At 39.0% G+C, this 14933-nt stretch overlaps 1 protein-coding gene across 4 annotated transcripts in view; it reads right to left on the bottom strand.

Annotated features, from left to right (window-relative positions):
• The window catches only part of GABRA1 (gamma-aminobutyric acid type A receptor subunit alpha1), a 41449-nt gene extending 27425 nt beyond the window's left edge, over nt 1-14024 (bottom strand). The window contains exons 1-3 of one of the 4 annotated variants that reach the window (XM_051631094.1): nt 13916-14024; nt 10501-10588; nt 6660-6772 (exon numbers count right to left, since the gene is read on the bottom strand). In XM_051631094.1, coding sequence (XP_051487054.1) covers nt 6660-6772; nt 10501-10574 — 187 coding nt within the window. In that variant the 5' untranslated portion in view covers nt 10575-10588; nt 13916-14024. Of the gene's footprint in view, nt 1-6659; nt 6773-10500; nt 10589-10907; nt 10932-12703; nt 12724-12873; nt 12918-13915 lie in introns of those variants that run through there. The other 3 variants (XM_051631093.1, XM_051631095.1, XM_051631096.1) reach the window with 3 other exon arrangements.
• Nucleotides 14025-14933: the final 909 nt, after the last annotated feature.

Genomic DNA, 14933 nt, shown 5'->3' with positions numbered 1-14933 from the left:
AGAGCTTCAGAAGTTGTGAGTCACTCCTGCACAGGACATGTTTTTACTCATAGAGTAGGGATATATATTTAGAATCAAGGTTTACCATGTTCAGTTTGCAGCTTGATTACTATGGGAAGGCTTAAACTGTGCTTCATATGCTCAGAATGCATTTTTCAGGAACATCAAATCCTGAGCTATATTCAAAACCTTCACAATATCCCTAAGAACTAGAGAAAATTCTAAAAACAAGCTCAGGTCAGGAGCTGATCAGACTGCTGAGGATAAATCCATCAGTTATAAAGACATGTTAACCATTTCCCTTGACTCTAACACCTATCTCATGAGCCAGAACTAAGTAATATAGGAATATCTATAAAACATGTATCTATTCCAGTATAAAAAACACAAGGAAATTATTGATGTCTTATTAGTTTTACTACAAGGCAACTATAGTGTCCTAGTAGCTACAGATCAGCAAAGTAGCAAGTACCACCTGGACACTGCAGCACAGCCTGGGGCAGCTGATCCACACAGAGCCACGAAAGCACCAGTCAATGTGAACTACTGTCATTTCACTGCTTGCAACTACTGCCTTCTGCTAATGATGTTAGACTAACGTAAACTCTCAAAATGAGTAACAATAAATATTTTGATTTAAACTCCCAGGGAGCTCATTATTGTTAGAATTGTGATTGGATTACAAATTGAGAACAAAATAGGAAATACGGATTTATTTAAACAGCAGGAAATAAGCCTATTTATCAAAGGAAACTGTACATTAACTATTTCCCTTTCTAACCTACTGCTATTTGAGCATAAGGCTTATTCGAGTTGTGTATTTTGGTAGTTAAAATTAATTCCTTTTTTTTTTTTTTTTTGTGGTAAATGTCCTGTGTAATTGTTTGCTATAGTTATTAAAATAAAGAAGACTTTTCCTATTGCTTTGAATGAAAGGCATGCAGATGCCTGTAGAGCATACACTATTACTAAAAAAGGTCATGCAGACTAATCACCCTGGCTGCATCCTATGAAGTATTTTGATTGAAGAACCACAACAAATACACTCGTAAGAATTTTGTGCAGCTGCTTTTGTAAAAGCAGAGACCAGACAAGAGAACAGTGAGCTGTCTGTCCCGAGATCACCCAGCTGCAGTCTGTGCTGCTAGGAAGGGTTCACTGTCAGCCGCGCAGTGTCGTGGCAGCTCTCCCCGCACCAATTAGCAGCTCAAAGCTGCTCATATCCTCTCCACCTCCTTACTGTTGTATTTAAACCGTTTTCCTAGGGTCATCTATGGCTTTTTACAGTTGCCTTGCCATCAGTGTGGTGCCTACAGAGTAGACAAAGGACCAAAATCAGCCCTTTCAGTTTTTGCAGAGTGAAGTATAGCATCTCTTCCTCTCTACTTACAGAATTATGTACCGGGGTCCAGTATAGGACTCTCTTTTAATTTAGAGGAGAAACATTTAAGTTTAACTAAAATTTTGTTGCACATACAGACCAAAACTATATTTTCCCAAACTTTGAGTTAGCTGAGATATGCATTCAAATCCAACAGTTTCCACTGGGACCTAAATCACCAAAAGGAAACTTTTTCATATATTTATAGATAATGTTCTCATAAAACTGAATTTTAAAATATAATTATCATAATGCTGTCAGTTTTCTTTTCCATCACTTAAATATAACCACTCCATGGAAGTAATGAATTGCCTGAGATGGACAGACGTTCCACTTAAGGACAGTCACACTCAATTTTGGTAAACAGCCCACAGGAGAGATCAACAAATAGCTTTTACTGATAGCATAAACCAAGTATAATTCCGTTCAATACTGAAGTAATGTCGATAATCTACTCAGGATGATTTAATGAGCATTTGACCCAAATTTGATTTAGGAAGATCCTGGTCTGCCAAATCAAACCCACCTCTTGTTCTTCCTTGTTGTGTACTAAACAACCTTTCTACTACAAAATCCCTCCCAAAGGCATAAGTTGCATTTACAATAATTCTAAGTTAAAAGGTCACAGATTGATAGATTACTTGATACTCTTTCCTTTTAAAGAGGGGATGTGTGCAATGCAAAGGTGATAGTCTTAGAAAATTTGTAGTTGTACCTGATTTCATGTTAATGAATCTCAGCACCAAGTGCAACCAACCTGCCCTGTGCAAGCCCACCCTCTCTCCCCTGTGGCACTCCAAATCTGCCATGGTAGCATCCCAGGGCTCATCTCTATTCCATACATAAAGACAACCCAGAAAAAAAGAAAATGGCATATCCACTTATCTGAGTACCTTATTTTTTCCGTCATTCCATCATTTCCATAATTTCTTTTAAACTCCCCCTCTAGATACAGTGGTTTACTATAAGAAGTCACGGAACACTGAGGTAAATTTTCCTCCTTATATGACTCCTTCCCACCATTATCTGATTCTTTATTTTGTCCAGAATTGTGTATCTGAAAAGGGACCACCATCTTTATTATTCAGTCTATTCTTCATCATACGTAGTTCCAGGGTCCAGATAATTCCCACAGAAAATTATGCTATTACCTAAATGGCATAACTGTTTATTTTTTCCCTTAATGTCTAACATCATTTCCTCTTTTTCAGCTTCAGTGCTACTCTCTGAAATTCCTCCTTCTTGCTTTTTGTAAATTATTATCCTCTTATAGTTATGAGGTGTCCTCTAGTGTGATTCAGAATGTTTTTACATTCAATTTGAAAGTTCTATTTTCCAGGCATAAATAACTGTAAATGTAGCTATTTGTGTATGGTTATGGATGGGTACAACAGATGCTATTTCCTAGCAATGTCTGACTAAGTGACTATGCCCCCATATGAAGAAAGAAAACATCTAAATAACATAATTTACATAAAAAATTATTGATAAAAGCTGTAAATGTGCCAATGCGTAACATAGTGCTCATGTTTCTTTTAAAGAAAAATCAGATTAATTTTAGTCACAATGACATTTTTTAAATGTCATTCAGTCAGGTGTATTCAGTCACTATAGTTTTTCCCTATAGGTCACCTACTCAATTTTTTAATATTCTTGTTAATGAGAACTAATTGCTTCTTTGTTGAACAGAAAAATGGTCAGAGCTGCTCACTTAATTTCAGATATGGCCTTACTGGGTTATCTGATGAATAATTATTTTAATTCCCTTACTTTTTATGGAGTATGTGTGATTTTTTTATTTTTCCTTTTGAAGTGCTACCTCAAAAGAAAATCTAAAAAAAGAGGAAAGGGAAGACTTAACATTAACCTGGCACTGATTCCACATGTACTGAATTGTTTTTATTTCACACCTCTAAATTTTTCATTATCTTAATGCTCCACCTTTTAACATGGCTTTACAATTAATATATAGTATAGCTCCAACAACGTATCTCTGTAATAAGATCTCTCCAGGAGCTTGTTCCTGGCTTCACAGTGCCTCATCTACCTCACCAGGATTTGTCTGCCAAATAATGAAACTGTTCACCACACTAATATGAAGTTTGCAAATTTGGGATAGAGAAATATCATGGCCTTTATTTTAAAAAGGAGGAAACTACTCCTTTGAGTGAGTAGAGTAAGATCAAAATCAAACTCCTTTCACAATTCATTACAATTTTCCAGTAAACATACCCTTTTGTCACTGAATTCTTCATGCATACACATAAACACAAGGGAGGAGAAACAAATAAATTGATTGAAGAAACTCTCCCATCTACCTTTTCTTACATAGGTGAGAAGGAGAGAAATTGATTCTCATTTCCATTTCTGTTCATGCACAGAATTCTCTTTTCTCTGGGTCTACATATTTGAAAAACTGCACCACAGAAGGAGAGGTCACACAGGGACCAGCAGTTTCCTGCAATATATCCCCTTCTGCAGAAGAAAGTAACTGCACCACACAGTATTTTACTTCATCAACTCTTTCTCAGAAGGTGTAGAAAGAACAGGACAGACAATTTGTGATAATTGGAAGAGTGCTACACTGTAACCAGTGGTACACAGATTTACATTGTGCCTAACAGCTTAAAATTTATCAACATGTATGTATGAGGCTCTCTGGTCTCTTAAATCCTCTGATAGCTACATCACAGCTAATATGGAATGAATGAGTTTTAGACTCAATCCTGTGTATCTAAAAAAGCTGTTATGTTGTTAGCTTTCTTAACTTTCTCTGTAGAGTAGATAAAAATGTTGTTCTGATTGAAAAATTTAATAAGAAGCCATCACTGATGTAGGGAAGAAAAATGAAACCACTGCTCTTCCATATACATTTTAAAATTTCCAGCAACAGATCATGCTATAGTGGAAGGCTACTGGACTTCCAACTCCAAAAACTATGCTATATTTCATATATTAATTTAGATTTCTCATTGGATATTTCTGTGTATGGAACATTTCAGAATACATTTCCCCCTTATACAAAGTGTGTAAATCGAATGTGTCAAAATTGAGTTATCTTGATGTTCTTAGCTCATAGATACCTCAGTAAGATTTTGCAGAGGTGAATTTCAAAACACTTGAGCAAACCCTTTATTATAAATTGGTACCAGAATTAAAAACATTGGCCTAGATGTTTGTCCCTAGTTTTTTCAAATCTATAATTTATGTCTTCTGAATAAAACATTATTCAATAGTCAAAAGAGGAAAGCTACTTCTTACTACATTTGATTTAAAACATTAATTTACTGCCCACAATTTCATTAGATATGGTATTTTTTTAAAAGTCCTGGTACTCTTAGTTCTGGTATTCAAAGCTGATAAATATAACAGAGAAATTCAATTTACTCTGCTGAACTGACACCATGAAAGTATAATGTACTGAACAACACAGTTTGAGGTTCTTGGCTACATGCAGGACAATGCAACACAATTCAAAAAAGAAGGGATGCAATAAATTTATCCAATCCTTGCTTAAAGAAACTGCTCCAATCCTGCCTTCCCTCTACCCCGTATTTCACGTGCTCCACTCATTTTTGGTTTTAACTGATAGTGATGCAAATAGATATTAAAGTTTGTGAAGAGACTGATTTCCTCCTATAGAAGCAGTTACATTAAACCATCTTTCTGTCAGGAGTAAATTTTGACTGGACTGGATGATCCTTTCATGAGGTACGCAGACCTGTTCTCCCAGTACACCCTTGGAGGCTGATGTTGATAAACATGCATACAGAAGATTCTGCACTGATGTCCTCAGTTCTCTGAATTGCAATCCAGAGAAACAGAGAAAATCCTTTTCCTGCAGCTCTCTTTGTTTGCTCTTCTTGTAACTGCTCAACATATCATAATAGCTACACAACCCATATACAAAATCATCGTGCTCAGATTTTTCTTATAGACATGCAACAGACTCTACACAGTTTACAGAGTTTCATTTATTTATTGCCTTCTCTGCTATGTTTATTTACTCTGATATAGTAGCTGACTAAATTATACAGTTGCATTAATCAAAGATTAAGGACCATTTATTTCTGCACTAGTCCAAGGATTTACAAGTAAGCAGGCAAAACTACTGGTAGATAAAAGTAAAAAGTGATTCTTATTTTGTTATGTATTATCTGAAATTGCACACAAAGATTTACAGACCAGCTCATTTTTAAATGTGCTCATTAGTACTTTATAAATAGAATTTTATCTTTAGCCATTCCTTGAAGTCAAACCATTGAAGACTGGCTCACAATTCAAGAACCATTGCAAGACAGTAGCCTCAAACCACAGAATAAGCTTACTCTTAATTACCTTCCATTTCATCCACAAGAGATGGTCTAAGAATTCTTCATGTAATACCCTGTTCTTCTTATCATACAGTTCCTCTGAGAGCTATTCTATGAAAACAGGTTGAACTATACTTTGTGGGGGAGGTTGCTCTACTTGATGAGTTCAAAAGAAAAAAAAAAAAGGAAAAAAAGAAAAAAAAAGATAACGTCTGGAAGAAGTAAAACCAACCTTTCCATTCACTGGGAAGAACAGATTTGTGCTTGTATGGATAGAACTTTCATGTTTGTGAACAGCAAGCTTTTATGACCCAGTCTAGGGGCCATCTCACAGCAGAACAAATCAGAGAGTGAACACAGGGATGCTGATAAAGCCCAGGCTTTGTAACGTTTTTGTAAAACTGTAATTGCTATGTGGTTTTATACCTTTTTAAGAATTCAGCACCAAGAGCAGAAGAAGAAAGACATTTTTACCAAGCTGTGAAGACAAAATGTTACAGAAACAAATCCTGACATACCTAAATAGAAAAAAAATTCACAAACTTCTCTGAACCTTTTATAACTAAGGTTGATTGATGCTTTCATTTTAAAAACCAAATCCTCTTATGAAGACAGTCATAGATAAATGTGCTGTTTAGGCCTGATTCATAAACTTGTCATTTGTCAGGTCACGGGTAATTTTTTATTATTTTTTATTCTTTATATATTTGAAGTTTTAATACATATTCAGAGGTCTCCTTCAATTGTGAAACATTTTCTTGTTCTTTTGGGTATAAATGTGAGCCAACCAAGAATGTGAATGACAGAGCAGGCATGGCATTTTTGAAAAAAAAAAGTATATTCAATATCAGCATTATTTTGTATGCATATATAAGCAGAATTAAAATAAGTATCATGGAAAAATAACATTTTTTTAAACTGATTCTTATCTCACATGTAACCTTGACAATTATAATGCAACACACCTCCCAGTCCTGGTCTCAAGCGGTTATCATAACCATCCAGCAGACGATCCAATATTCTGGTAAATACCGTGGTATTGTCTTTCAGTTCATCTTGTGATGAGGTTTGTCCATAGCTGAAATACAGAACAGTTACACTGAAAATCAGTAACCTTACTAACCTTACAAAGCAGTAATTCAAAAATCTATTAAATCTTCCTTATACTGGTTTATGGTCACAAAATCTCCATAAAACAAGATTACAGAGCTTTATAGGGTTCTTTCACTTAAACATTTTCTTGTAACATTGCACATTTTTTGTAAAATCATAGAAAACCACTGCCTCTCTATAAATGGTGAGCGAATGTCAGTTCCTAAATGTTTCTCTTACTATTCATTAATGATTATGATATTCTGTCTTCCTCACTAAAAGATTCATTTGTCAGCAAAAGTTATTGTGTTTAATTTATAGTCATTATAAAGGGTTTGCATCCAAAGAAAGATCCATAATTCAAAACACTGACACTTAAGTGCTGAAAATAAAGGCTGAAACAAACAAAAAAATATATTCAGAGACGTCTTTTTTATGAAAGTGAGCATGCATTTTCATAGGTCAGTATTTAATTGTGCTTTATTTCCTGTTTTCATTTAGCAGTTAGATTTGGAGGAATACCTCCAACTATTCCTTAGAAATGTGTAACAAAACTGTATGTTCATCTGGAAATCTCTCATTATAAAGTTTCGCTTACAGATCCCTAATGTACACCTCTCACTCCGCCAAGAGGTTCTGAAATTTTGCTTGAAGGATAAAATTAAGCTCAGCCACCAAAATCTTACTTCCATCAGTGAAAACCACAATTAAATCCTTGGGCTTAGTGGTTTCTGTCTGCTGCAGATGACATAAGATGTCTTAAATCTGGAAACCTTACCAAATGCCCTGTCATAGATTACTTCCCTTAATCAGAAATTACAGTTGTCTTAAAGCCAAACCCAGTACGGTTATTTCATTTGTTGTTGGGAGGACTTCCATTATAAGCATGTGTAGTCCTCATGACTAAAGGCAAAACCACTGCTTTCCAAACCATCATTTTGCAGCACATGTTGCTACTGAACTGCACAAACAGTGCAGTGCCCAAAACTTCTTTTATGATCAGGTCGGGTCACAAAAGTGATTCCTCCACTGGGCAGCTTGTTCTCTGCACGGCTACAGCGACAAGCGGGTCTTGGTGCTTTGCCAGTTGTTCCTGCTCTAACCAGAAAAGATTGCCCCATGAGGAATATACTGTTACATGTAATGATCTGGTTCTATTAAAATACACAAAAAATTACTTCCTGTTAGCTGCATCAGTTAAACATCCTTTGTGTATCCCACACAGATAGTCCACTTGTATCAAATACAGAGAGAAGGAGGAAAGATAACCTTGGATATAGGTAGTCTGGAAAAGCATCCAAGTTATTTTGCAGTACGTGTTTGAATAAATAACAGTACAAACTTAAATTATTTCAGAACTGACACTCATAGAAGTTTTACTAACTTTCGGGTTACCTCAATTGCATGTGGCTTTGTAGGTAACAATTTCCAGGCTTTCTTATTGCATATAAATCACTGTTTCTAAAGATGACAAAATCTCTTAACAGTTAAAAAAAGTGCTATGAATTTCCTCTAGCTATACCTCTAGCTATAACATTTCACTTCATTAAAAAAAAACAAGGTTAATTTATTTTACCTACCTAAAGTTGCATTTTAAGTCGCAGAAGTTAGTATTTTTTTTTCTTTTATGCTTCCTATATGTTACCAAATAACAAGGTTCTCCTGCCTTCTCCAGTGAGCATTATCTTTCAAAGGATCATTCCTCATACGTCTTAGGTAGAATTGCAACATAGGACATTCATTGGATTAAATTTTATATTTACACTCATTGTCAGTAAACAAGCTGCTGTACATACATGTCTCAAGGGTAGCAGAAGGTCATCAAGATTAAGGTGGCAGAAGGATATAAAAATACTTCAGAAATTTCCATGGTAAATAAATGAGTATGTTTGCTGAAAAGATGTCAGAAAGATGGACTAGTGGCAGTGCAGTCAGCAAGGATGCAATACAATACACTGCTCCCAGTCTGGGTGACACATTTTTCAGTACTCTTACCTGTTCTTCCCACCATCTTATCAGAGGTAAAAAACAGTTAGGGCTGGTTTTAACTGACATATGGTCACAACAGGATGAATGAGAACATTAGTGTACATACTAAGTGCACTGTAACTCCAGAGGGTTGTGATTTTTCATTCAAACGACACATATTAAAAGTCCTAATGTTGTTTTTTTTTTTTCTTATGACAAGAAGAATGACATGGAAAGGCTTTGTTTTTCTGTATCACAGACACTTTATCTAATCCATCAATTGCTTTTTATCATAAAAGATTGATAGCACTCCAGCAGAAAAGGCAGGATGTGTTACTATGACAAAATGGCTTTAGAAACAGATATATTTCATGTAAAGTGTGTACATTTTGAGGAAAAAGTGACTGTATGCAATTGTGTTTTCATATTAAACACAGTGTAATAAAAAAAACCTGTACACTAACTCCATCTACAGGTCATTATAATAGTGACAAGCCATATAATTTTTAAACACCAGTTCAACGTGTTTTAGCTCTCACTTTAAGAATGGACATGCATACATTCTAGATACAATAATTATATGTACATATAAATACGTACACATCTATATAATAAACATGTTTTCACAAAATTCTCTAGCCAGGCCAGATGAAGAACTTTGTGAATACTTCCAATCTCATTTTTCTTAATACATTTGCAAAATAAAAGGTATTTCTTCTAAAATGTCATGTTTATTCAATGCAGCAACTGTAACATGAATCACCCGCTTTCATTATCTTTTTAGCGGAAACATTTGTGCAGATGAACCTTTGCCTCATTGCCCACTCCACTCTAAGATAGTCAGGAGAGAAGTTTGTCTAGAGCTGTGAATTCATAAGGAGACACTGTGGAGATCAAAGCACAAATACATCTTTTAGGGATCACTACTGCCAGTATAAAATTTGTACTGCTTTTTCATCATTGTCATTATTGGCATGACATCAATATTTTTAAAATACAGAAATAAATCTGTGAGTCTTCTAAAACACCTTTAAGGAATTTTGAATTGCAGAGTACTGCAAGTATACTCCAAATTGCTTTATACTCTTTCATCAACCTACTAGTTGTTAGAAGAGGTGTTGTATGATTACAAATTGTTCTTAATACTAATGCTATTTTTCCATTGTTATTTCAACATGTATTGTCTAAACATTCAGTGCAACATGGTCTTTCAAATATAAATTCTTAGAGGGTCTGAGCTTACAAATTCTTCATCCAGGCTCCCTTCACAAAGAAGGGCTACTTCGGTTTTGCAAAAAGAGCTACTAAGTTAGGACACAGTCCTGACCAACCAGAAAGTGCAGGTTTTGCCTCTGCTTGCAGGGTCAATCAAGTTACTAAATAGCACTTAAATGAGATTTTAAAAACTTAATAATACTTTTTTTTTTTTCCTCTAAAGAAACTTGTCAGCAGTCATATAATAATAGAAAGGGTAACACACATGTTTAAGAGGTAGTTTAGTTTCAATTTGTCTCAGAAAGCATTTGCTTTTTTTTTTTCTTCACAATATTGAAAAAAAGATATTAGTAAATAAAATGTAGTTTTCTCTCAGTCTTCCCTTAGTTAGATTTAGTTGGGATTTGACCAGGGATTAACTTCCCCCAATACACTTAGTAGCAGTACAGCCCATGCAGTATTTGTTTTATGCTGCTATATTAAATCAAAGGTTCCTCAAGTATGTTGGTGCATTAAAAAATATCTCCCCACCTTCTTTCAGTCAGTGCATTCAGAAGGAGGCTCCAGGCCCAGAGGCAGTCACAAAGCACCAGGAGTCTCTTCATGGTGGGCTCTGAAACTAGAAGGAAAATAATCGTCAACGTCCCCCATGTTAAAACAGGTACTGTGGGAAAAAAAAGTATCTGTTTTTGGAAATTTCTGCAGAATAATGTGATGTCAGGCAATGACCTAACAAAACTATAGCTCATGTCATTTGGAATAAGGGAGCATGGCCTTGCCTCTTCTCCTGTTTACCTTCCACTTTTAGACAGAGCAGCTTAGGGCGGGATTTATTTTACAGTAAGGGCAAATCCTTGTTTGTATTATTCTTGAACTGTAACAAAAACAATTATGAGTTAAAGCCGCTGTCCCCAAACTCTCTGGCAATTCTTACTCACTTTCCTCTTGTGTAGAAAATGTGACAAGATACCTCCCTAACTTTTCCAGATAACCGAGTGTAATCGTTTTCTGTTTGACTTGCACCAGGCTGAGCCCTTCCAAACCTCCTGGAAGGTGTCAGCGTGTGGTGGTGTGACTGAGGGGAGCAGTTCTTCCCTCCCAGACACCCATTTGCGTTGCTGTGATGGAAGCAACTTCCTTGTACAGGTTACTATTCTCCTCTTGCCTGAAATATCAGCATCAGAGAAGGAGTAAAATGATCAGATTCTGACTATCTGCTCTGCTGCTAAATACGCACACTAATATTTTTGTTTGGGTAAAGGGCACAATTCACAATCAAACCATGTGCTGACAACCTACACACCATCTCCTAAATCTCTGCCAGGAAATGTTTTTGCATTAGCAGCCTTCTCCTCTCCAAATGTCTCCTGTCCCCTCTCCAGGCTTCAGGGTTACTCTCAGTTTACCTTTGAATAAAAGGTAGCATCACTCAGGAGGTTAGTTTTGGTTTCTAATAAGCCATAAAATACAAAGTTCATGGCATTTGTGGGATCAGTGTTCCAGATTCAACTGATTGCCCAGGAGATGCTGCAGGTCCCTTTACATATCTATGTACTGTGTGCTGGAATCCAGTCGATTTTTAGTATTCATTACATTAAATAAGGGCAACTAAATATGAAGCCTGTCATTTCCCCCAATAGTGAATTGCAGGGTTTTTTTAAATGCCCGAGACAATGAAGCAACTGGAAATGTTGCTGTACCTTTAAATAAAGCTACCCCAATTCACTGCACACTCTCAGGGACAATTTAAATCAATAAATATCATTACAAAGTGGTATGTAAGCAATGAGATCGAATTAATGGGTTTATAGGCAAATGATGGACAGATAAGCACCGAGTGAGGCTGAGCTAATCTAACTGGATAGGAAGGAGCTGGATGTGGCAGGAAAGCGTGGATAAAGATCTTCAGGGACAAGACTGCATCTTAACTTGCCCTGTGATCAGCCCTGTTACGAAGGGAAAGGCACCATCTGTGGCTTCAAAAATCGCCTTCTCCCAGGTCCTGCCAACTTCTGCCTTTGCAAAAGGCTCCTCGGGATAAAGAACGGAAAGTGAATTATTCTAAACTATCTTGATCTGTTGAGCTGCACGCCCGTCCCCCCCCAACGCCTCCCAAACACCACCCCCCATCTCAATAAACCCGTACAGGCACTATAAATCCTGGAGGAGGAAAGTTTCCTGCAGCTGGAAAAAGCAAATGTTAACAAAGACTTTCAAGGCGCGTTCAACACCAGTAGCCCCCAGCCCCTGGCCTCCCCCAGCCCGCACCGCCTGTGAAACCAGCTTTGGTTTTCCCATTCAAAATAGAAGGAGCCACGTTTCTGGGAGAATTTCTGCAGCTCCCACTGGAAAGGAAAAAAAATAAAATAAAAAAATAAAGGGGGGGAGGGGGGGGGGAGGGCAAAAGGGGGCATTTAATGCATTTTTAGCCCCTGGCGAGAGATTTGCCCATTTCTGAAGCACAAATCGAGACTTGTTTTCCTCCAGTTATTTCAACTTTGTGTTTCCCCCGCACCCTTCTAAAGCCACCCCTCCCGCCTCCCTCGGAAAAAAAAAAAAAAAAAGGGGGGGGGGGGGGGGTGGGAAGCCCCCAGACCAAAAAAAAAAACCGTTTTCCAAGCGACCGGTGGAAATCAGTCCACGCTAAAAAAGAAATAAAGAAGGTAAATTAAAATGTCCATCGATCGCTGCGGATTTTCAAGCTGGAGGGATAGGGAAAAAAATCATCACCGACCCGGCGGAACCTGCGGAGAGAGGGAGAGGAGCCGCCTGCGCGTCTGGACGCGATGCCCGCAGCCGGGAGCGCCCGGCGCGGTGCGGGTGTGTGCGGGTGTGTGCGGGTGTGTGCGGGTGTGTGCGGGTGTGTGCGGGTGTGTCTGCGTGCGCCCCAACCGCCGCCCTTACCGGGAGCCCCTCGGGCGCGGGTCCGCGGCGCCGCTGGCCGCTCTGCCGGGGTGCCCGCCCGCGCCCCGCGGAGGCTGCGCGGCTCCGGCTCCGCCGCTCACTCCGCCTCGGCCATCGCCCGCTGCTCCGCTCCTCCGGGCTTAGCACCCAAATTTCTCTTCCCAATATTCCGACAGCCGCTATACAACAAAAGCTTTCTCTTTACGAAGACAGTAGTAATACGTCCCAGGGTAAACCGGATGTGAAATAGGCTGTGACTTCATGCCAGAGAGATTTTATTTTAGAAAGGAAGGTGGTACCAAGCTCTCATCTAGAGACCAATCCGCCCATTTTTTATATGCAGCACAATTTAACTTCCAGTGCTCTCGCCCTAATCCCTTTCTCTCTGGCTGCAGACTCAAATCCTTCCACAATCTGCAGCATTATTATTATTTGGGGGGGGGACGCTGCACGGCTGGGAGGAGGCTGCACTGAGAAGATTGAGACACTTGCAATTTACTAAAGAGTCTATTTTTAAGGGTCGTACCTTAAAAATACAGGCGATCTGCGTTAGCGTTCAACCTTTGATCACATATTGAATCATGGTACAAATATGAATGAAGGCGAGCTGGAAATGCAGCACTACGCGTGTGTGCCTAGCAGCTCTGTGTACCTATAGAGACCAGGCGGCAGCCTGGGGATGTGGGCAGACGGGGCAGAGATGCTGTGCAACTCTAATTAGACCCAAGTAACGTAGATTATGGGCGAGACCCGCAGTAAATCAGCTCCGGGACCTGGTGGCTCTCCCATACTTTCACATGCCTTTTATCGGTAGGTGCCACGTTCCCCCGGAGCGGCCCCAGGGCTCCGCCGAGGGCTGCGCCCGGGGGCTCCGAGCCCCCTGCCCCCTCAGCCCCACTCTCCCACGGGGCCGCCGGGGACCTGGTGCCCCTCGGTGCCCCACAGGGGACCAGAGGTGGGACAGCCCCGCGCCCCGCTCCGGAGGGAGAGGCGCTCCCGGCTGCTCCCCCGAGACGTGAATGGTGGCCCGGCCCTGACCCACCTGTGGACACCGAGGGGCACGGTTCTGCTTGAAGTTAACGGCCATTTAATCCTCCCCGGGCTACCGTCCTTCCCTCAGGTGAGAGCAAACTGGGTGAGCTCGGCGGGTGCTGATACTTCTGCGGAGTTGGATGCATTTAGCTCAAGGCACCGTTCATCAGCTCCAAGCCTTCTGCAGAAATGTCAGACACTGCTAACTGCCACAGGCACAGCGTGGTCAGCTGTCTTAGCCCAGTTCAGTGTAAGGATAAAATGAACTCCCCAGTTAACAGTACCTGTTACTTACAAAGCAACACCAGCAGACATGGGGTGGAAAAAAATCCTTATATTGTATGCACCTACTGGATTCCAAATACTGTCTACTTTCCCTCTTCTCAATGCCATCAGCAATCCAGTTTCTGTTCCCTCCCATGATGCCAGGCCAAGGGAGATCCACATCCATACATTTTGTCAGAAATAACCTGAATTGGTATCCTGTATTACAGTTAACCTATCTGTTGCAAGCTTATCCAGATTTTTAAATCAAATATTGCACATCCTCACTAAACACATTATTTGTCTGTTGCTGTAATAGTGTGAGAAGGATTTGCTGTGACCCAACAAACCAATGACATTCATAGCTAAGGCTGGCAATAGCTTCCAAGGGGCAGTCATATTGGATAAGTGCCTGACTTACAACAATCTAAATACTGCAATGATTTCCCTTAGCACAAGGAAAACAGAATTATTTTTTTTTAATCAAAGCCCCTAGTACACCAAGTTCACCTAGTCATCATGATCAGCATTAAATAGTCACAGGTTATTTTAAAGACTTGTAATGGACTTTTTGCGCAGTTTCCTGACATTTTCAATGTAGTTCATGTCATTTTGATTCAAGGTTGTTAGCAGTGCACAGAAAAGTAGGGAACAGGAAAACTTACTGACTTCCGAGGAAATTTTAAGTAGTGACTTTTCAAATCATCATAGATACACTATTTCTGCTTAGAGATATTTTCCAAATAAGCATTGTTTCCGCCTTT

This window comes from Apus apus, chromosome 13, assembly GCF_020740795.1.
Source record: "Apus apus isolate bApuApu2 chromosome 13, bApuApu2.pri.cur, whole genome shotgun sequence".
In the NCBI taxonomy this organism is placed as follows: Eukaryota; Metazoa; Chordata; class Aves; order Apodiformes; family Apodidae; genus Apus; species Apus apus.
Note: the sequence above shows the minus strand (reverse complement) of the source record. Positions and strands in the feature narration are given on the sequence as shown.